Genomic DNA, 25,646 nt, shown 5'->3' on the forward strand with positions numbered 1-25,646 from the left:
AATTTTGTTTAAGTTTTGTTACTAAATTTTTCAGATTTATTAGTCATTTAAGAAAGCTATTTTACTACAAACTTGAAAAAAAAAGTTCGTTTTTCGACACTGAATTTTGTGTTTTACTTTGGATATCTTAAATTCTACTCGATTTACAGTCCTGGGACCTGTTTTATCAGGTAGATTTCATAAGAAAGCTACCTATTGTAATGGGTACCATGATTCGACTTCCGGAAAATGTTGACATATCCTCGGGTTTCACATGCCCCAGTTCCCAAAACCACTGTCAGCTCAAAAGTTTATATATATATATATATGTCACTGTCTTGTGGACACGATAACTGGCATAATTTTTTGCCAATCACTTTCAAATTGTTCCTTACAAATAACTCGTCACAAAATCTCGGTCGAGTTCGTTAACGGCCAAAATCGGACCATGGGGGGCGGGGCTTTTTCGAAAAAATAAAATATCGCTGTAACTTTGTTATTAAATAAAATATCGAATTCGTTTAAAGTTCCTACTATTTTTTGGATAAGAGCCTAAAACTTATCTAAGTAAAGTTTTTTGATATAACCGACAATTGGTCCAAGGGGTGGAAAAATGAGGTTTCGAAATCATATCTTCCTTAATAGTCACAGTATCGAATCGGTTTAAAGTGGGAATGAGTCCTCTAAACATTACCTAAAACCTTTGAAACAATTTTTGATATAACCAATCCTTACGGCAAGGGATGACCAAAATATTACTGGAATTGTAAGAAGATTGGCCTTGTCGTACGCTAAACATCCAACCATTGTCGTATTGAGTAAATTTGAAATTTTTCTTAACTTTAAGGTTGAAATCTTTTTTTTCCCCTAATTAGCACCGGTGAAATCTATCTCCGCCTTCCGACGTGCTGAAAGGGATTTTTCTATTTCCCAACTCAATATACATAAGAAAACACCAACTTTACACTTTAATTTGAGTCTCAAAAATTACAATATGGCTTCTTTTTATTATAATAGCTGAAATCCAGGCGAAACGTTTCGCTAGCCGTAACTCATAAATAAAGCGTTTCCAGGCATATGTCTATGTTAATTTTTTTCATTATTTTCACCAGAAGAACATGTCAAAGTTTCTTCCATGGACATACATACCCTCACACACGCATATATATATATAATATATATATATATATTTATTTTGTATTTATTTATTTGTAATGTTTGACAAATTAACATTGCGTCTAGCATTGAGATATATATATATATATCTCAACGATGTTTGTATACATACGTACAAACCCTTTGTTTTAGAGTTACAGCTAACGAAACATTTCTCTCGGATTTCTGCCTCCAGAATAAAATTAAACCGTACCAAATTATTAAGACCCGAATAAAAGGCAAATCAACAAATGGCCTTATGAGACATTGAATAAGACAAATCCCAAGATTATATTTTAGGTAATTTTCAAGAAAATTGTTACAAAGCTCAAAAAATTGGAATCGAAAGAAACGCTTTTTTAGGTTTACCGTAAATTACAATTGTTAAATTGCCAGTAAAAAAATAAATGTGTCAGAAAAACGTTATAATTTTAAACGTAACAAAAGGCACTTAGAACAAGGTAGGGATGAAAATATTAAACTATTTTTTACGAAAAGAAAAGTATTTATTACTGAAACGATAATCTATGTAGTTTTGATGTAGACGTTTATAGACTGCAGTTTACGCAGACTCTGTGTCTTTACTTTACCCTGTCTGTACTCTCTCACGCATGTAATCGTCCAAACCTAAGCAAATATTTAAAGATACTATTTCAATTTTTTTTTTTTATAAATTTGATTCTAATTTTATAGCAATTGTATCTTTTTAATTGTGTTAAAAATGTTGCATACTACTCTCAAAATACGAGTATTATTTTTATACTATTTCCGCATATGGAGATTATAAATTTTTTTAAAAATCCACTTTCATCAAAAGTCACCGATACGATCGGAAATTTGAGGATGATAAAGATAAATTCCATATTTTACGGAATAATACTTTAAAATTATATATACCTCAAAAAAAGAATTGTTTTATGTAAATGTACGAGTAAACGGTTCTATTTGAACGAGTTCTTAATACTATAAAACAGAATGACCGTTGGGGTTTCATTTTCTATATGGTGTATAAATCTTTTCAACAGTTATGTACTTTTAACAGCTCAACTCAGATGTCATCTTTTGCTAGCCCCATACTTTATAAAAATTATTTGTTGATGACTTCTTTGAAATCATTCCGGAGTAAATATGCAATCGGCGGTACATAACTGTTTGACAACATTGTATATACTGTGGTATAGAAAATATGTACTGTCTTTAGTCGTTTGTATTTAATTAATTTTTCCACCTTGAAATTTTTGACAAAAATCTTGATTAAGAAAAATAATAAGCTATAGAAATATGATGGTGGATTCTTAAAAAAAATTGTTGCTTGAAATATGTTGCTGATCTCTATGATGTGTGTCAGCATCGTTCTTATAAAAGGTTTCCGCGTTTAAATTTTGGTCCAGCTTATTATGTTTCATATAATATAATAATTCATTTCTCATCATCACTTTACGTAATCATAATTGGATATCGACTCATTGCTTATTTAAGATAATGGAAAAAATTAAAAAAAAACTTCAAACTATTTCTGTAGTTTTGTAGGCAGCATAATTTTTTTTTTAAATCTTGTACTTATGTTACTTGGAAAAAACCTAAATTGGCCCATCTGAGGAAATTTAAAAAAAATTAAAAAATGTGTTGTTGAAATTAATCCAGTTTATGAATTGTGGACTTAGGTAAAAAGAACGATTTTTATGTAAAAAGTTAACAAAAACAATTTTTTTTTACATATAAAACAAGAAGTTGGATTGCATGATTTTTTCCCATGGCTATTAATAATAAAAATTAAAATAATTAGAGCCAAGAAACATAGAAACAGAATTTATATTCTTTAGAGGTGGGGAATGAATTTTAAGAAAATATTTTCTAAAAATCTTCATGTGTAGGTTTGCTTTAGTAAAGTTTTCTGTAAATTTAAAGGCTAACATAAGAAAATGAAAATTTTCAAAAACCTTTTCTGCATTATAGGTACGTAATCTATAACTTAAAAAGATTGTATACAATTTTTTGATTGTACTATTTATGAAGTACAAACTTTCAAAAAAAGTTTTTGAAAAATATTTATATTTAAACTGAAGGAAGAGTAAAAGAACAAAAAATATATATTTCAATTTTAAGAAGTTGGGTTGATTTTTTGAAATTCTTTTTTGATTATGTTTGCATTTTAGTTAACAAATCTATTTTAATTAAATATTTTCTCTAAAATGCCTCTGAAACCACAATGTGTATTGTAGAGATGGGAATAAATTTTAAGAAAGACTTTTCTAAAAATATTTATATAATAGGTTAAGCTTAATAAATTTGCATAAGTAATCTTTTCTCTAAATCTAATACCCTCTTTAATAAAGGCTAAAATAAGAAATAGAAAACATTTTCAAAAAACTTTTCTGCATTTGCCCAGTGTCTATAAATTTAAAAAAAAATTGTAAACGTTTATCGATAGCTTTTTCAAAAAATATTTAAACCGAAGAGAGATTGAGCAAAAGAAAAAAAAAACATATTTCAATTAAAAAAGGTCAGGATTGATTTTTTGAAAAAAATATTTTTTAGATTATTTATATAAGTATAGGTAACAAATTTGTTTTAATAGAGTATTCTCTAAAATACCTTTGAAGAAAATTGAAATTGTTTTTTTTCGCCATAACAACCGTTAATAAATTTTGAAAAATTTAATATGATCAATGCCCCAAATCAATTTGTGTCAGTCTTGAGTTATAAGGCAAAAAGCAGTGCAACACACATACATGTATATACACATTCATACATACATGTACCCATACTATTAATGTCTTTTTTGGTCTAGATGAAATAGTTGGAAACTAAAAAATAAAGATCTATGAAAACTCATCCCCATTTTTGACATGATCACCATACTTTTCCCTTTAATGTAGCCATTCTTAATATTTGCCAGAAAAGTAAAAAATAGCATTTTTAAAATACTCCTATTATTAAAATAGGAGGAGAAAAGATTATGGAGGTAGAAGAATTTTGTTATTTGGGAAGTAGAATTACTAAAGATGGACGAAGCAGGAGCGATATAAAATGCCGAATAGCACAAGCTAAACGAGCCTTCAGTAAGAAATATAAGTTGTTTACATCAAAAATTAATTTAAATGTCAGGAAAAGATTTTTGAAAGTGTATGTTTGGAGTGTCGCTTTATATGGAAGTGAAACTTGGACAATCGGAGTATCTGAGAAGAAAAGGTTAGAAGCTTTTGAAATGTGGTGCTGTAGGAGAATGTTAAAAATCAGATGGGTGGATAAAGTGACAAATGAGGAGGTATTGCGGCAAATAGATGAAGAAAGAAGCATTTGGAAAAATATACTTAAAAGAAGAGACAGACTTATAGGCCACATACTAAGGCATCCTGGAATAGTCGCTTTAATATTGGAAGGACAGGTAGAAGGGAAAAATTGTGTAGGCAGGCCACATTTGGAATATGTAAAACAAATTGTTAGGGATGTAGGATGTAGAGGGTATACTGAAATGAAACGACTAGCACTAGATAGGGAATCTTGGAGAGCTGCATCAAACCAGTCAAATGACTGAAGACAAAAAAAAAAAAAAAAAAAAATATTCCGTCAAGGATATTAGGTATCTACCTCTCTACTCTTTTGTGACACTAAATCCAAACTTTATTAGCATCACTGCTTTGCATTTTTGCAATTTCTCCATTCTCAATGTTTCATGATTCCTGAGTCCAAAATCTCCGCCAAAAAGTGAAAAGCTAATTTTTTGGTATAATTACCATACTTCCCTTTGTTATGGTGTATTCTACACCATAACTTTAGTTTAAGGAAAAAAAAAATGTTTTTCTTTAATTGAATAGAGGAGAAATTTTATTGATGGTTTGAGTTCCTTTTTACAATAAAAAAAGAAATATTGTTATGCCAAAGTTGTTAACAATTTTATGGGGTTTAATTTTTGCGCTATTAATTTTTTATATAAACAGTATTCTGAATAATTATTATTTGTATTTTATCGAGTTTTATGAACTTTGTTTTACCTCGTAAATAAATTTGGGAAAAATGTTTTAAATATTTTAACAGTTAAATTTAATTGCGCAGTATATTTTCATTTTATTATGTTCAAGATATTATCAATTTTCATTTTATTATGTTCAAGATATTATCAGTTCACTAGGTACAAATTATCAATATGTTTTCTTGTTACATACACATAATTTGATGTGCACAGTTAATATGTATGACATGGATGGGATACAATGAAACCAAATTAATGCTACAGTTCTTGCACCTAGAGTATATTCTGTTGTAATTTCTATAGACATTTTATCTTGCAGTTACGTAATAAAATCGAAGGGAATTTATGTGATTGCCTACATTTTACAAAAAAAAAAAAAATATTTGCAAACACTTTGCGGGATTGACAGTAAGACTCAAAATTATTGCATCTCCATCATTGGGGAAATCAACTTCATTAGGAAAAACAAGAAAATGCAGTTTTCATCAAAAACCAAAAAGGCACTGCTCGTAAAGTGAAATAATTAAGGTTAAAAACAAAATATTTTTTAAAATTTTTTTATGAAATGGATTTAATTTTATAAGCAGATTTATGAACACAAAATTAATTAATTTACTGTAATATAATTTTTATATTTTTTAAATGAAATAATGTTAATTTTCAGTGATAATGTTGTAATAACTGAAAATTGAATAATTTATTAAATTCTCCTAGTAACAATTAGATCTGGTAGTCCATTTTAAGTATTTTTTCATTATAATTGTCAACTACTTTTCTAAGTATTTATTTTGTCTACTTTATGTTGAGTATTTTTACACACCGAAACTGATTATTTAACTGATAACATTATATAGTGAATTTTCAGCTTTTATTCTGATCTCTCCTATCGTGTAAAATGTATAATAAATATAATATGAAAAAAGAATACTAACTGAAGAAATCAATAATTTATGCTGTATTATTTATTGCAAGCCATTCTTTAATATAAAAAACTTGTATAACAACCAGATAGCTGTAATAAGAGTAGAAAACAAGGAAAGGCAAACTGCAAGATCAAACGAGTAAGAAAAAGATTTAGCCTGTTTTGTTTAATTTTATTCACAGTGAAGTAATGAAGGAACTATAGTAAACATAAAAATCTGATATGGACACCACATGACTAACTTGTATGCCTATTAAATTACATTTACACACCTTTTTAAAATGAAAAGTACATAAAATTTTATTTCATTAAAAACTTCTGATATTTTTTCAACTTATTTTATTTTATTGTTATTATTGAATTATTATTTTTCCTAATTTTTTTTTTCAATCAGAGGTTAATAATTATTAATAAATCAATATATTTAAATAAAAAAAAGTTAAAAAAAGAAATGAAGTCTGATTCAAACCGATGTGCCCTACCCCTTGTAATATCAAATTATTTCATTAATTAAAATCTTATTTGGCTATAACTCAGGAACCAATGAAAATAAGTAGCACTGTGATATATTGTTGAAAAGCTCTCAATGGGGGCTTATTACTGCAGTTAAGAAAAAGTCCAAAATCCAAATGCTTTTGAATTTTGGGCTTTTTGGACACTTTTGGTTTTGTCGATTGTAATCAAAAGGTGAGGTGCACAACTAGATGTTACAACAGTTCTAAATCCAAAATTTCAACATTGCACGGCTAATCATTAGTTATGTGAGATAAATACATTCATACATACAGACGTCATGCTGAAACTAGTGAAAATGGATTCAGGAATGGTCAAAATGGATATTTCCGTTGAAATCTGAAAACCAAAATTTTTCGCGATTACAATACTAAATCACGTTTTTATTACTTTTAGTTTCTTGGCAAATATAGCTAGCTAGCTCTATATTAATGAGGAAAGTATAGTAATCATGTCATGAAAGTATAGTAATCATGTGTGGTATCTGAATTTTTTTTTTGCAAATATTTTTGTTTTAGGGTCCAACTATGAGTATTTCATCAATACAAAAGAAAACATATGCATGTGTATGCACTGCACTGCTTTTAACCTTACATCTCAGGATTAACCAAACCGATATTCTTCACATTTGGTTCAATTATTTTTATATATCGGACATTGATTATATTATTTTTTTTCAAAATTTGTTAAGGGGATGGAGGGATATCGTGAAAAAATTATTTTTATTTTCTTCAGAGGCATTTTAAAGAATACTTTATTAAAGCAAATTTGTTACCTACAATGTATGTATAAATAATCCAAAAATATTTTTTTCCAAAAATCAACCCTTACCTCTGAAATTGAAATATGTTTTTTGTTCTTTTGCTCTATCTCCCTTAGGTAAATTTCTTTTTGAAAGTTTATACTTCATATTATAGACCCTGGATCTAAAATGCAAATAAGCTTTTTGAACAATTTCATCTTCTTTCTTTAGCCTTTATTTAAGGAGGTGTTAGATTTACAGAACAGATTAATTAAGCAAATTTATTAAGCCTAATTTATTATTTGAGTATTTTTAGAAAAGAAAATCTTTTTTAAAATTAATTCCTCCTCTTTATAATATATATTTATGTTTTATTTTTGTTATATACGTAAATTTTTAATTTTGTATTTAACATTACATTATATTATTAAAAGCATTAAAAAATTTCTCTACAAAGATCTTATCTAATCATGTTAGTACATTTTTGTTACTGTTATATAAAAAGGTAGAATTATTTTATTTTAAAAATAAAAATCAGACCCTGATGTTAGAATTGTAAAAACTTATCGGAAAGCCGAAAATATATTGATGTGTAATGTTAAAATATTTACATGTAGTATGAATTGCCTAGTATAGCTGGGAATGTTATGCAATACTTCGCCAGATTTTTTTTAATTCGATTTATTTTAAAATTACATTTTTTCCTAGCAGTAAGTTTATAATGTTAATTATATTTTTTAACCTTTGGGTCTCTACTATTTATCAGAAAATCATAATATTTTATTTTATCTTTTTACTCTACTCACATATTTTTTTAAAATTATTTTTATTGCTAATAAATAAAATGGTATTATAATGAACTATTAAGTTTTATCCTATTTCTTGCAAGAAAAATGTGTTGCCTTGACTTCAGTAAATTATTACACGTGTTTGAGTTTGAGAATAAAGTGCCTACAAAAAGGATTGTTATATTTTTTAAAGTACATATAAATATTTATCCTTTCACTTATTATGTTTGTTGATTACCTTTGAAAATTTTTCAGTTGCTTTAAATAAGAGATTTTTAAATAAATTTGAGAAAAAAAAGAGTCTGATTTTAGAGTTGTGATTCTGAAGGCCTTCTTAGGTTGATTATAAACTGAGAATTCTACAAGCAGATAGTTATAAATGGATCTGGCAAATCCCACATTATAAACTCTTACGCTTTTCCAATTTTATTGTTTTTTGTGAAGATGTTAATATTTATACAACTGCAGCTTAATGAGATAAAGGACACTAAAAATGATTTTATTATTATAAATTAAGTATAAGTTACATTGGGGAGATTTTTTATTACTTTTCTTCTTTTTTATTTATTATTATTTGTTGATGTAGCAGCAAAGGAAATGCAGTGATTCCAGATTCCTTTCAAGCCACAAACTTTTATATCTGCGGTAAATTTATTCATTTTTATGTTTAAGATAAATTTGGCAACACTGTGTTGATATTTATGTACTTTTTTGTAACCAGTTTTACTTTCCCATCTAGATAGTGCTTCAGCATAGCTATAGTTTTAGAAGGAAAAGTATTATAATCGGTCCAATTTGAGCATGCGCGGTTTTCAACAGATCTTGATGTTTTGACAACTAGGGAACCAAGAAAACCATATGGAAATTTTCCGGATGTTAATGTTCACATGTACGTGTGTGTGTTTGGTGTTGCCCTCTAAATCACCTTATATCTCCAAAACTACTGGACTGATTTTGACCAAAATTGTTCAGATTACTTCTATATATGGGCATTGATGCAACTAAATTTTCACCATAAAAGTTTAAGGAGGTAAGGCTATAGAGCAAGGTCACCCTCAATGTCTCGAGATTTTGCCTAATTAAGGTCATATAAATTTTCTTAGACACATTTGTTAACAATTAAGAAACAACAATATTTAAAAAAAAAGTTTTGCAAAATCGCACCCCCATCCCAAAAAATACTACACACTAGTGGCTAAGTGGGCATACTGCGTTAATAGTGAGCGCTAGTGTCGTAGTCAACCATCTTGGAATTTTCCTTTTTCCCTGCGGGAAATTCTCTTTTCCTTCGTTCTCTTGGATCGGGAAATTTTAAATTCTATAGGGTTGCCAACCAAATTATTTGTTATAATTTAAATATTAATTATTAATTTTATTTAACTTAATTAATATTTCAAAGGTTGGTAGTACTGATGTACAGTTGTAGTCGTCGCTATGTTGTGACGTCAAAGGTGAGCGGTAGAATTAAATAAATGAATAATATTTAAAGTGAAAAAAAGTAACTCAGTTTTACTGGGTTTCGAACTCGATCGGCCGGTTGACTCCGTACCTGGTGTGTTAAACCTTGCAGCTGCACTAGTCTGCTGACTGTACATGTGAAATTTGATCTGTGTGACTTGTGAAATCACATTAGTTTAGTGCCGACCGACGCCGCTAGTACCACTACACTCGCGCGAATTTAATACGGTATGCGCAGCGCGCTTTAGTTAGAATCATTGAATTAAATAAACGAAAAAATATTATATTTAAATAAAGTGATTAATATTTTTAGTTAAGTTGTTCGTGTGTGTGTGTGTGTGTGTGTGTGTGTGTGTGTGTGTGTGTGTGTGTGTGTGTGTGTGTGTGTGTGTGTGTGTGTGTGTGTGTGTGTGTGTGTGTAAGCCGTTCATCAGAAACATCAAAATACCGTTGTCAGCTTTTTTTGAAGATGTTTAATTTTAAACCTGTGTTTATCACAGATAAAAAACAGATACAGTAATTTATTTGTCTGTTTTAAGATTTTTACCCACGGCAGAATGGAGACGGTATATGTGTTTGGAGTAAGAGGTTGTGTGTGTAATTTTTTTCGCCCCAAAAAAATTAACTTTTAGTCTACGTTTTTTTGTTTTATCTTGGTTTTTAATATTTTAACTAGAATTTTATACAGAAGAATTGAGAGGAGAGTGGAAGAAGTGTTAGGAGAAGACCAATTTGGTTTCAGGAAAAGTATAGGAACAAGGGAAGCAATTTTAGGCCTCAGATTAATAGTAGAAGGAAGATTAAAGAAAAACAAACCAACATACTTGGCGTTTATAGACTTAGAAAAGGCTTTTGATAACGTAGATTGGAATAAAATGTTCAGTATTTTAAAAAAATTAGGGTTCAAATACAGAGATAGAAGAACAATTGCTAACATGTACAGGAACCAAACAGCAACAATAACAATTGAAGAACATAAGAAAGAAGCCCTAATAAGAAAGGGAGTCCGACAAGTATGTTCCCTATCTCCGTTACTTTTTAATCTTTACATGGAACTAGCAGTTAATGATGTTAAAGAACAATTTAGATTCGGAGTAACAGTACAAGGTGAAAAGATAAAGATGCTACGATTTGCTGATGATATAGTAATTCTAGCCGAGAGTAAAAAGGATTTAGAAGAAACAATGAACGGCATAGATGAAGTCCTACGCAAGAACTATCGCATGAAAATAAACAAGAACAAAACAAAAGTAATGAAATGTAGTAGAAATAACAAAGATGGACCGCTGAATGTGAAAATAGGAGGAGAAAAGATTATGGAGGTAGAAGAATTTTGTTATTTGGGAAGTAAAATTACTAAAGATGGACGAAGCAGGAGCGATATAAAATGCCGAATAGCACAAGCTAAACGAGCCTTCAGTAAGAAATATAATTTGTTTACATCAAAAATTCATTTAAATGTCAGGAAAAGATTTTTGAAAGTGTATGTTTGGAGTGTCGCTTTATATGGAAGTGAAACTTGGACAATCGGAGTATCTGAGAACAAAAGATTAGAAGCTTTTGAAATGTGGTGCTATAGGAGAATGTTAAAAATCAGATGGGTGGATAAAGTGACAAATGAAGAGGTATTGCGGCAAATAGATGAAGAAAGAAGCATTTGGAAAAATATAGTTAAAAGAAGAGACAGACTTATAGGCCACATACTAAGGCATCCTGGAATAGTCGCTTTAATATTGGAAGGACAGGTAGAAGGGAAAAATTGTGTAGGCAGGCCACGTTTGGAGTATGTAAAACAAATTGTTGGGGATGTAGGATGTAGAGGGTATACTGAAATGAAACGACTAGCACTAGATAGGGAATCTTGGAGAGCTGCATCAAACCAGTCAAATGACTGAAGACAAAAAAAAAAAAAAAAAAAATATTTTCATTTGTTTTTAATTTTCTACTTTAAATTTTTATTTTTATTTTTGTTTTTTAAAGCAAATACATCGTCTTTGGGCGATGATAACGCCGGAGCGTTTTTCACCCCACAAAAATTGAAAAAAAAACCTCACAGGAGGTTTTTAGATTAGTTTTACGGGTTATAAGCCGACAGGAGGCGCTGCAGTAGATGTATTTCTTCAAAACGGCTTTTGAATGTTTCTAAGTCTTTCTAATTAATATTTTTTTACTTGACTTTTATTTCGTCTTGAGTTTTTAAAATTTTTAATTTTATTTACTTGTTTAATCTGTTTTCTTTAAATTACTTTTATTTATTAAAATAAATTTTTAAAATTAGTACTTATAATTTATGTTTATTGTTTAATTATTTTTTAGTGTAAGTTACGAGCTACTGGGTCAAAGAGTACAAATTCTTCTTTCGAAAAAAATTTTAAAGAAGGTAAGTTTTAACCTATATTTATTTATTTGTATTTTATTAATGTCAATTACAATTACAAACTTTCTTTTTATTTACTAAATTAAAGTATTTAAAACCATCAACTATATACGTATAAACTACATCAAATTCAGCTTTTTTTCTACCTATATATAAAAATAATATATATATATATATATATATATTTATATTTATATAACTTAAATGTAATTTATGTAAGTTTATTATCCTCTTGATTGGATAGAATTAAATATAATAACAAGACTTATTTTACTTAAAAATCTTATCTTTATTAATCTCATGGGTTAACCAGTCAACTATACAAACTTATAAATTAAATTCACTGCATTTAACATAGAATTCTCTAAGCTTCCTCAGGAGACAAAACACATTCATTCACACATCATACAAAATTCTCTTACATACTAAGAAATTAACTGGTTTACCCGTCCTAGATAACAGTATTTTATCCCTACCGTTGTAATAGATCCCTCTACTTATACATGATTCATCTTATCTTTAGATAATTATATGTATCTCTTTATATAACCTGATTGCTATTTCTGATGTATTGAAACCTTTACAATGCACGTATTTTTTTCTCAAAAATTACAAACATTAAACATTATTTTCCTTAAAACAAAGTTGCTATCAACACAACCAATATCACATAAAAAAATCAGTAGTCAAGAACCTTGAAGAGTAATAAAATTTACAAACCCTGAAGATAGACCAGAATATATATAAAAAAGTAAAAAATCTATAAATAAATAATAATTATCCGGAAAATATCATAAATAAAATATTTAATAAAAATACAATTCATAAACACTATAATAATATATCAGCCAACCGTTCTAATAAAAGTAATAAGAAAGAGAATTATGTTGCATTATCATACGTCACAGATCTGTCAGAAAAGATTAAAAAATTGCTACAAAAAGATTTTGCTGTAGCCCATTAAAATTACAACAATCTGAATAGTATGTTTTTTAAATTAAAATCCCCGATTGAAAAAAATCAAGTCAAAGTAGTATACAGCATTCCATGTAAAGATTGTGTGTTACAATCGGTGTCCAATGTGCACTGTGTTGGTGTGAATTGAATGAACAAATATTTGTTCTATAGATTTTAATTTATTATGTGTTATTTTAATGTGAAATTGTAAAAAAATTTAAACAAAACATTACTGATGATGGGCTTATGCCTCCTGAAAGTGCTATAATGAGAAAAAAAAGAGTACAGGTAAGAATGTTCTTTAATTCTATACTTTGTGGAGTGGCTGAAAAAATGAAAAAATATTATGTTATATGACTGGCTAATATATATATATATATAGCCACTCCACAAAGTACATAATTAAAGAACATTCTTATCTCTACTTTTTTTCTCATAGCGCTTTCAGGAGACATAAGGTCATCTTCACCCAATGGAGCATAAATTAGCAGTTTTTTGATATATGACAGATAGACTACATAAATTATCATTAAAGAAACCAGCATATAAAAAAGAGTTAAACAATATTTTTCAAATAGCAGAAAATAATGGGGGTATAAAAAAGGAATCTGAAAAATGAATAAAAATAAAATAAATAAATATGAAGCTGCAAAGAAAATAGAAAATATAAGCTGCGAAGAGAAGAAAACAAAAAATAACTGGCAAAATATTGCATGACTTTCCCAGTTACGCTTGTTGCCATACAATACTGTCTGAAAAATCTTTTCTTTCAATTTTATTTATATATGCATTATAGATAACAAATTTTTTGTAATAAAGTTTTCTCAAATTGCTCTGCAGAAAATCAAAATTGGTTTTTTCACGACATCCCTCCACTTCCTTAATGAATTTTGAACAAAAATTATGATTGTTAATCAATACCTCATGTACAGAAATATTCGAGCCGAATTTGAAGAAAATTGGTTTGGTCAATCTTGAGATATGAGGCTAAAAGCAGTCCCAAGAAACCGGATATCTTATTTTTGACATGATCATCATACTTTCCCTATTAATATGAAATATAATAAGCTAGTTATATTCAGCAGGAAAGTAAAAGGCAACATTTTAATTCAGAAATGGTCTGGTCTGCCATTGTTGATTTCCAACTTATGTAGCAGAGGCTGTATCAGAATTGAAGGATAAAATTAAGAGAATAAACCCATACCAGGAGATAAAATAAAGATTGTAAAACTTGTTAATGATATTGTTCTGGTGGAAATCCAAATATGAGTTAGAATTACTTATTACTTACTACTATATATTATGAATTTATTATGTGGAGAGAAATAAGTTTGAAAATAAACAAGATTTAAACAAAATTAAAGAAATGTAAGAGAAAGGAAGATAATGAGAAATTTTGTATGTAGATAGACAACATAATACACCAGAAGTTGCAATTTGTTATATTGTTAAAAAAGGTTGGTTGATGCAAGGTAAATAACAAAAGAAGACTGGCCGAAGCAGGGAGAGATTTCATGCGAAAAGAAGCCTCTAATTATCAAATATACATCTACAAATTAGAAAAAAATTCTTTAAAATATTTGCTGATTAGTGCTCAAACTGGTCAAATGATTAATGTTATCCCAAAAATGCAGATTCTCTTAGAACTTTTTATTCAGTTCTTTTGGATGATGCTCGATTTGGATTGGTTAGAAGGAAACCTGTTTGTGATCAGATAATGTAATTGATCTATATTGTGTTCATTTATTTAATTTTTTTGTAATACGATTATAAATATCACATTTTAAATATGTGAATGTTTGTAAAATTATATTCTTAGATAATACAAACACATACATTAAAGACTTATTGTCTGGTAAAATTTGAGTAAAGTGGATTGATTTTCAAAATTGGAATTTTGTGATAAGAAATCTTTGTGGGAATTTGGGTGGAGGAATACACAAAGTCTAAGAGTTAATTCTATATTGTTACCTGCTTTGAGTTGAGCATTTAATATCATTTTAATGTTGTAGATGTATTGATATTTTAAATTTCTTTATATGAATTTATAAAATATCTGTTATTCCAAGCTGCTTGTCAAGAGTTTGATGAATCCTGCAAGCATAAGAAATGCTTAGAGATTAGCCTGTTACTATGTTCCAGGTCTATTTGAATAGCAGTACTGTGATACTGTGACAAAGTAAAGACAAATTCTAGGTCGTTATATGAAGAGAGAAAAATATTCATCGCTAAGGCTCATAAGACAAGCGAAGTGTAATTCAAGCAAAATAGAATTTTACTGGTTTTACAGTCAGAGATTGGTAAAGCTATAATTCAAATGAGTTGTTTAAAGCTGCTTTTGATAAGGTGAAAATTACTGTGCTGATTTCAAATTTCTGATAGGAAATGGAATAAAGAAGAAGAATCAAAGTTGTTTAATACAGTCCTGCCTTACACTATTGTAGATTGTTCATAAACTTGTTTTATGGATCTGACAATTTTATTTGGGTAAAATTTATACTAATTTCTTTTTCTAAATAAATTTGTTAAACCAATACTTATTTGTAAGGTGTAATGCTATACTACTTGTATGTTTATAATAATTGTTTGTATTTTATTTACATTAATAAGTGGCTTTCTGTCTTTTAGAACAGAAACAAGTTGTTTGTAAAGATCCATATCCCACTTTATTTCTTTAAGTATAGTTGCAATTATTTAGTTCTCTGTAACAATGACATCTGTACTGAATTTTTTTCTTGAAATATGGAATTTTGTCATATAGAAAATAAATTTCTTTCAACAAACAATATTATTTACATCTTTTAAAAATGAAATGTCATTTTATAAAACAACATTCCTGAATAATCATTAGTTCACTCTACTCTTTGATAAGCCACATTATATGCTAAATAAATATTGCTGATGTAATTTTGCTTTTAGAACATTTCAGGTAATTTTATTATTTAAAATGTCAATGAGAGAATCCAGACTTTATTGTTTGAAGACTGAACGTCTTCAACTGGTTTGTGAGTTTTTCAGGACATCTTACTTCGAATTTAGTTCTATAGTTTTTATAACCCATTATACAATTTTTGGGTACCCCCATTAAATGGTTCATTTAATCAACTCATTTATAAATTTTACGTATATTCCAGATATATTTCATATACAGTTACAGAATACTCATATCAATAAATTGTTAATTATTGTTATCTATTGTTATCTCTTTGGTTTATCTGGTATAAAATAATCAGAAAAAAATTATAATTTCAGAATATGATTCATATTTAACTTTCTTTATACAAATTCCTGAACAGAGATTACAGAAAACCTGTAATTGATTTATAATAAATTGTTAAGTATTAGTTTATAAATTATATGTTTATTACTATTTTTTCTTACAGAAGATGAAGAACATCTTATTGGTCGGGCTATTACACGTCGACGAGGTGCTATTAAACATCAGAAAGTACACCAAGTTAAAGGACATAAATTTGTTGCAAAATTTTTCCGTCAGCCTACATTCTGTACATTTTGTAAAGACTTTTTATGGTAAGCTTTTTATACACAATCTTAAAATACTTAAAAAATCAAACATGTTTAATTCCAATATAAATCTCTTCTTATGCAATCATCCTTTTTTGTCCAGCTTGATTGATATGTTTATTTCGTGTATTTTTTCTTAATTATCCTTTAATTATTTTGGATGAAATAATTAACTGATAATGAGATAGTTATAAAATATATCTACAGTATTATTTTATTAGAGATTGTAATTATTAGTTTTGACAAATGTAAAAACTGTAACAAAAATGATCTGTCAGTAGCTGTGCTGAAAATTTGTTCTCTAGTACACAGAACAAGAAGTTTTTCTTTTACTGTGTGAAAACGGTGTATGTAATTGATTGTTTCCTATAGAAATTAATAAATTAATTTGTTGCTTCCATTGTCTTTTCTTATACGAAATGTATGCAAAGCATCTGAAGTACAAACTTAGAAATGCAGTTGATTTTTCTGAAAGTAATTATATTATATTTTTTTCTGATGTAATTATAAACTCAATCCTTGCTTATAGAGAATCCGTACTAGTATGATTAAGTTTCAAAGGATTGGCCTAGTGATGTCCAACAAACAGTTTGTTGAAGAAATTAGGAAATCACTTTTTTTGGTAAACTCGATATGAGGTGCTTGTTATTCTTGAAGATGATTATATCATTTTTAGAAAGAAGTATTATTGTCTCACATCGGGTTGCTTACAACTGTATGTTTGTCACCTAACTTTAATAGGTGACAGAATGTTTTTCTCTTACAATGAAAGTATGAAACTTGTTTGTATTCTCAGCTTTCTTAAAGATATTAATTCTTTTTTTCAGCGTTTTAAAGAACTTTCTTCTTTCTTTCATAACCATTTTCCAATCAAATGGATTGGAAAATTTGATTTAATTTTAAATGAAAGTTATGAATTTATTCATGCACTGTAATAATGTTGTTAGGACAGAATTGAATGTAGAAGAAAATTTCTTACATTTATTGTATACAGTTTTTTAAATAAATGGCTAGCATATTGAAAGCAACTATTAGAATACTAAAAAGTAAAAAATTAAAAACTAGATAATATAAACCTAAGATTTTAAATATATTTAAACGCTAAAAAATATTTATCAATAGAAAAACAGCTGTTTTTACAAGTATATCAATACTGTATTTCATGTAGTAAGATTAAGTACTTACGGTAATAATGTTTTTAAAATTTATAGTACAGTGCAAAAGAAAATCCTACCCTTATTGTTAGTTAAAATAGCAATTTTTTTAAGGTTCATATGTAAATGAACTGTCAGATTTTTTTTAAAATTCATAAAAGATAATAACTCCTATTATTAAATATAGTTGAATTCTAATTCTTTATCAACAATGACACAGAATTCAGTTTATTGATATATTTACAGATTTATAATTGAAATTGAGGGATTATTTTACTTACAGATTACAAACTTTGAAATTGTGTTATCACAAATTATGCAAAATACAGGGTATGTTTCATGCATACATATTTTGACATTCCTCCAGTTTTTTTTTTAAATTCTCAAGAATAATGCAAAAAATAACAAGTTTTAATATGATATAAAGTCAGCAATTTCCATTAATTGGTTTATAAGATAATAACTCTTCAAAAACAGCCTTTTTATTTTACTGTATTTATTGCTTTATTATAAATAATTTGTTATTTTTATTTTCTTTCAGGGGTTTTGGTAAACAAGGATATCAATGCCAGCGTAAGCACATTTTAAATTTGTTTCTAATACTTGAATTCTTATGTTTAATAAATAGATGTGTCAGATGATAAAAATGTGTGTCTGTACAAAACACAAAGTATGAATTTATGATATACCTTCATTTTGAAGTAATTTTTTAATAGTGACAATCAATAATACAAAATTCAAAATGTAACGCAGATCTCTGTTACATGTGAAAAAAAATTAAATTATGTGATTTAATTTTTGTACCTTTAGTTCGTGGATAGACAGTTTAGTTATATCTTCATCACTTCAAATATCACTTTGAGTATTTGTTGTATTTATACATCTTCTACTGAAAACTAATTGCACTTGCATAATGATTTGACAATGATATTTTAATAAAACCACAATAAACAAACGTTTTTTTTGAAACAAGGATAACCATAACAGGAAGTGATTAAAATAGTTTACAAGGAAATGAAATAATAATGTAAATACATTTACATCTATTGATTACCCTCAATAATCTATTTGTACTATAATGTTATGTGTTGTATTAGTGCATAGCAGTATAATTACTTTTCAAATGCACAGTATGTAGTAAAATTATATAATTTATCACCAAAAATAAAATACTTTCATAATCTAACAAAACAAATTTTGTTATGAGGAAACGAATTTATCTATTAAACAGAAGATACTTATTAAATAAAAATTTAGTTAAATGATTAAAGTAATGTAAAATTTATTTATCATGCAAACAAAAAGTAATTCCTATTTTTATTAACATTAATCAATGAGTAAAACTTTAAATTAAAAAACTAGTTGTAGTCTATGTATAAAATACATATTATCCATGAAAGTAATACAAGAAATTAGTGCAACATTCACATCAAAGTATTTAATTTAAAGCTATTTTAAATATCATAGATGAGTAAAATTTCATAGTGATTTTTAAGCATTAAATAGATAAATTCTATTCTTTGTAAAAGAACTTTTTTTTGTCGGGTTATGAAAATATTCTATTTTTGGTTATAACAACCATATAGTTTTACTATATACCAACCAGCATTTCTCAGCCTGAGGGTTGCGACCAGCATGGAAATTGCAGTGATATGAAAGGGGGGGTTACAAAATTACCTTACAACTTTACACATAAAGAATAATGAAATCACATTATGAGAAAAAAAAAATTTATTTTAAACATTTTACTTATATTTATAATTACATACGTAAAAAAGAATAAATTAATGAGGTGGTTGCATCTGTTTTTCATTTAAAAGTTTCTCCATATGTGGATCTATGTTAGAAACACAAAAAAGACACATGTTTTCAAGTAATAAAAAACAATTCCTATGTTTAGTGTTTAGCGCAACCATAAATGAAAAACCCTTTCACAGAGGTAAAACAGGGATTAGTATTTTCAATGCTTCTGTGACTAAATTTCCTTATTCACTTCAACAAGCTAGTCAAAACATATCTAAATCTTCAGATGTGAATTGTAATTGTAACGTTTTATCAGCAGACACTTCGATGAGCTGGTCATGAATCTCAACTGGTAACTTAACAGTTGGAACAACATTTTCACTAAATGGATTTAGTACCCATCTCTTTGAGAAAACATTTTCATTTCCAGGAAAATACTCTGTCAATTGAATTTTTAGCTCGTGCAAATGCATCTTCATGCCATCCAAACTGTGGTGAATAATAGTGTCTTCTTCATCCGAATTTTTCTCAGTATAATCAGAAGTGAGTGGAAACATACTAGAATTTTTGCTTTGAAGGCGAATAATCCATATAATAAGCTTCTTAATGAAAGCATGAACTTTGTCTGTCATTAAAACATTTTTATCACGTCCTTGTAAATTCATATTCAAGTCGTTTAAATGCAAAAATACATCACTTAAGTAAGCTAACAGCAACATATTCTCATTATTCTGTAAAAACATTTAGAATGCAATTTGTTTATCCTTTTTTATTTTTCCTGCTTAGCCTCTGGTAATTACTGTTCAGATAATACTTCAGAGGATGATATGTATGAGTGCAAATGAAGTGTAGTCTTGTACAGCCTCAGTTCGACCATCCCTGAGATGTGTGGTTACAAATCTATATAGCACACCCAGCAATGGTTCGCTATTGGTAGATTTGAGTATATATATATATATATATATATATATATATATAGATTAAATGAACACAATTGAAAATTTGATAAAACATTAACAAAATGAAAATTACAGAACTTCACAAAATATAACCTTTCCCGTTTACCTTTTCTTCATTTTCCCCTTTTTCCCTTTTGTTTTCCCTGTTCTCCCTTTTTCTATTTTCATGTTTACCATTTTCCCTTTCACTATTTCCCTTCCCCTTCCCCACCCTTCATTTCTCCTTTGTTTATTTCTCCTTTCCCCTTCCCTTTTTCTTTTTTTTACTTTCTCTTTCCATTTAATTTTTCAGTTTTTTCCTTTTCCCCATTTCCTCCTTTTTCTATTTTTCCCTTCTTCCCTTTTCACTCTCTCCATTTTACCTTTTTTGATTTTCCCTTTCCCTCTTTCCCTTTTTCGACTTTCTCTTTCTCCCCTTCTCCTCGCGTGTAAATTGGTCCAGTAGTTTTTTGGTTTACAGCAGACACATATCGAAAACATTGAAATGGTATCATAAAATATTTAGTGTAGCGTATGTTGCTTTTACGTCCAACAGATAGCGACAAAAAAAGCATGTTTTTACCTGTCAGAGGTGTGACATCTTAGGTATATAAATAGTAAGTATATAAAAACACGCGCATATTCGAATGCAATGTTGTGTCAAGATTTCAAAGCAATCTGTGAGTAACTTACGAAGATTTAATATTTTGAACAATTGAACATTTATATTTTTATTTATATAAATAAAATGAATTAGCCAACAACTGATTTAAGCTTGTCTGCTGAGGGGTAAAGACATTTTTTATTAATCACCAAAACATAGTAATAAAGTTAATTTTTCTTGTTTTCTTATTTAAAATAAGATTAATTTTGAGGGTAACCCATCAGTTGTACATATGTAAAATTATTTATAAAAATATTTTGTATACAGTTATGATTATAATTTTGTAATTATTAATGTACTTATTGTATTATTATACTTTGCAATGCTATGAATAGGACATATTATACTAAAATAAAGTATGAGTCTTTCAGTAAATACATTTCTCTCAACTAACATTACATAATTATTTTTGAATTAAAAAATCCACTATTTTTTTTTTTTTTTATAGATTATTAGTTTTGGTATCAATATCTGAAAATGTGTTGCATTATACTGAAATAAATAAATACTGTTAAATAATTTTTTCTTAATTTATAATAATGGTAAAGATTTTAGCATGAGTAAAACTTGTATTTGTTGCTGTCAGTTATAAGACATTCCTGTATTTCTCCCACCATTTATCACATTTCTCTTTCTGCAACTGAAATAATTCTTTAATACGGTTAGTGCATACCTTAATATTTATTAAACAATAAAAAGAACTGAGGATTATTTTGTTATTTTCTCAAGCACAATATAATAGATTAAGTTAGATAAACATTAAATTGTTATTTTTGAAAATAAACATTAAGTATGCCAAAATGTAAGTGATCAGAACTTCATATCATTCTTTCTATCTTTCTGTAAGAAAAATAGATTTAGAGTATATTTGTTAAGCTGCATAAACATCTTAGTTACAAAATGATATTAAAAAAGCTGACAACACAGTTCTAGGACTTTCTTGTCACACAGCTTACACATGCAAATCAATTTAGCATATCAATGCTACACTAGTACTCTTTGTGGTGACAGGGGATACTATTGATGCAGTATATCCACTTAGCCACTAATTTAGAGCTTTTTTTTGGGGTAAGGGTGCAATTTTTCAAATATTTTGTAAATATTATATTTTTTAATTGTTAATGAATGTGCCTAAGAAAAATAAGACTTTAATTAGACAAAATTTCAAGATAATAAGAGTGACCTTGCTTTGCAGCCTCACTCCATTGACCTTTTAAGTTGAAAATTTAGTGGCATCAATTTCCTATATATAAAAGTAATCTGACCAAGTTTGGTGAAAATCGGTCCAGTAGTTCTGGAGATATAAGGTGATTTAGAGTGTGATACCGAATACACATATGTGCATATAAGCATTCAGAAAATTTCGATTTGAATTTTTGGGTTCGTAGGTGTCAAAATGTCAAGATCTGGTGAAAACGCATATGCCCAAACTGGACTACAATACTTTCCCTTCTAAAGCTATAGCCCTGCTATATAGTGCTAGACAGGAAAGTAAAAGAAAACAATATAAAAGACTAAATACAAAACACACTATATGAAAATAATATTTATTTTTTGTTTGTTCCCCATAACTGAAAAAATTACCAAACCAATCATTACAAAATAATTATAGCTTTATATGACCACCGGAATGTTTACTATAGTTCAGACCTCACCAACATCACTATTATATAAATCATAAATAAAATAAAAGTGTAAATAAATAACCTAGAACTTCTTTTAATAAATTTAGTATCATTATCTATCGATAGATGTTTATGTCAAATCTTATTCAGGTAGTTGTATGTGATTAACAAAATTTAATGTCATTTTCTATTAAAGATCAATTTATATTGTTATCATTATATATGTAAAAACAAATTAGTCTAATAATATAATTAAAGGGAATGACGACTATTATATATTTAACAAAGTTTTGATGGTGTTAGGAATTTCAGTATCAATATCAACTCGCTCATATGTGTTTTATTAAATTTAATGTAATTGTCTAATCTGGTAGTGACTAGCAAGAACTGATCCTCTTGCAAGCAAAGTAGCACTCTAAATTATTTTTATATCCTGAACAAAGTAGTTCCATATAGGTAAGCCATACATATAATTATCATAGCTCCAACTTTCAGGTTGGTATTAATATTTTAATAATGCCTAGATTGGTGAGGTACCAGATAGAAAGAAGAATTTCTAGGGCTACTAGAATTTATGATTGTAGACAACTGAATCTATACCAGTTTATTCTCAAAGACTTGAAGAGCAATGTATATGCTCGGCTCAAGATAGAGTTCAAATATCGTGGGTTTCAAATCAGATTTTGATTATCACACTGAAATTGACTATCTGAATTTGATATTCAAATAGGTAACATGATTAAAATATGTATCCATTATAATGCCAAAAGAGTTTCAAAATTATATAACTTCTGGACTTTGCTGTTCTGGGGGGAAAGTAGTTCTTGAAAATTTCAGTACCTTGCTGGGTTTTTAAAAATTTGATTTTGGCAACACATCCTCTAACTAAACATTTTAATTTAAGTAAGTTGTGAATAGTGGCAACTGTGAGTGCAACAGCCCATAATTGATTACTAAAAAACTATTTTCAATTTTTGAAGTTCTGAATGTATTAGTGTGGGAGAAGCTGTGATGAGGGATGCTTGTAATAATAAGAAATTGGAGTAAGTTGGAGTAATGGAAAGAAAAAACAAAAAACTCTTCTCCTCTTGAGTTGTATTACTTATAGTAATGGCTTTATTGAGAAAATTAAATGATGACTTTTGTAATTCTTATTAGGTGAACAGCTTATTTATTCATATTAAAGATTATTGATCATTTCTATATACTTAAAAGAAATATTACAATTTGTAATTCTGTAAGGTTATTTGTATTTTATATTTTTGTTTATTGCATTCAGTGGGGGTTCCTCCAAACTATGTTGTTAACTGCTGACAATATATGAAGAAGAAAGTTTTAAGGGAGGTATTATAATTATTAAAAATAAAAAAGTGATTGAAACAGTATAAAATCTTAGCTATTTTGAAGCATAATGTGAAAAAATGTTTAACAGTCTCCTTCAATCATCTCATTATATGAACAGTGAATTATATCTGCTTAAGAAATTGAACTATTAGTGAGATCACATTTGTCTCTAAATTAAAGTACATATACAAATTGATTATGTTTCATAGGATTCTTTTCTGTTTTAAGATATTTGTACTAAAATGTATGTTTTCTGAAGAAAATTAATTTTATTACATAATGATATTTCTTTTAACTATACATTCCATATATGAATATTTTTAATGTAACAGCGAATAAAAGGTTTACTGAGTTTATATGTATATATTTTTAGATAACTTGTAGTGTTATCTTTGTAATTTGACCGCATTTTGATTTATTTTAATTTTATATTTTGATTTTATTTCAGTATGTCAAACTGCAGTTCATAAAAAATGTCATGAAAAATTCCTAACAAAATGTCCTGGATCAGGACGCGACTCGGAAAGTACAATTGTAAGTATTGCATATAGAATATTTCATATATTATAAAATTAAAGGGGAAAATATTTCCATTTACCCTTTGTTGTTGAATTGTTCCATTAAAGGATATTGAATCCAGGATAAGTTTATTCAGAATTTAGAATACTAAGTGCTATACCACCTAACTATAATTTTACTGCTTATATCTTTCATAAATCTGATCCTTCTTCCTCTTATAACACATTATTTTCTTTTGATTTTCAAACTTTTCATGAAAAACTTTATCTATTTAACGAATTTTCAGAATTTTCTCTACAGGATTGATAAAATTTGAGTGATACTGATTTTTGTAATAAAACAGAAATGGTATTTCCACAAAATATCCATAACATGACCTCGCTCTGATTGTGAAATTATTTTATAATTAGATAAAATAGACAAAATATTCACGCATTATTTATTACAAAATTTATTTCTGTTGTATTATGAAACCTGATAAATAATTACAATAATTTATTAAACCAGTGTTTCACAACCTGTGAGGCACATCCACATAGGGGGGGCGCAAGCATACCGAAAAGAAAATATTATTAAAAAATTCATTAATTTACTGAAAGGAAAGCAAAACAAAATACATTCTAACATAATAAATAATAAAATACACATTTACACTGATATAATACACTTATAATTAGGATTGTATCAGTATTGCAAGGTGTATTTAATAATTAACTTGTGAATAATAAATTAAAAACAAGTTTAATAATTATTAGCGACTCCCTTGGGCCTATCTTGCAGAGCAAATTTTTTTGAAAGAAGGTTTAATATTAGAAATAGACACCCTGAGTTCTTTTTCTATATTTAGCTGAGATCTATATTTTGTCTTTAACAAAGCAGCCACCGCAGAAAAAAAGGATTCGCAAAGGTAGGATGTTGAAAATGGTAATAGTATACAAAATGCTCTTGTTTTCAGTGCAGAAAAGTTATCATCCACCCCTTCCCAAAATTCAAAGAGTGATTTATTACTAAATTGTCTTTTGATTTCGCCACTTGTGTGAAGTTTATGAAGATTTCTTCTTTGGCAGTTGAGAGCCCTTCGGGAGCATTTTGAAATAGATCCCTAAACCACTGATAACTTGCTACCATTAGAAAATAGCGTAACTTGCTATTTTCTTGTAAGTAAGAGAATACGTTTTAAAATTGTTTGCCAGCACAGCTAGATGATTTTCAAAAATATAAAAACAACTTCCACATATTGTTCTTCAGCCTTGTGAGTTTTAACACATTC

At 27.9% G+C, this 25,646-nt stretch overlaps 1 protein-coding gene across 1 annotated transcript in view; it reads left to right on the forward strand.

The window, feature by feature from the left end:
• LOC142333013 (protein kinase C-like 2) overlaps window positions 1–25,646 on the forward strand; it is a 48,804-nt gene that overhangs the window by 17,474 nt on the left and 5,684 nt on the right. Inside the window, exons 2-5 of the mRNA XM_075379784.1 lie at window positions 11,847–11,910; window positions 16,248–16,395; window positions 18,085–18,116; window positions 24,306–24,391. Coding sequence (XP_075235899.1) covers window positions 11,847–11,910; window positions 16,248–16,395; window positions 18,085–18,116; window positions 24,306–24,391 — 330 coding nt within the window. The remainder of the gene's footprint in view (window positions 1–11,846; window positions 11,911–16,247; window positions 16,396–18,084; window positions 18,117–24,305; window positions 24,392–25,646) is intronic.

Source organism: Lycorma delicatula, chromosome 12 (genome assembly GCF_047948215.1).
Source record: "Lycorma delicatula isolate Av1 chromosome 12, ASM4794821v1, whole genome shotgun sequence".
Classification (NCBI taxonomy): Eukaryota; Metazoa; Arthropoda; class Insecta; order Hemiptera; family Fulgoridae; genus Lycorma; species Lycorma delicatula.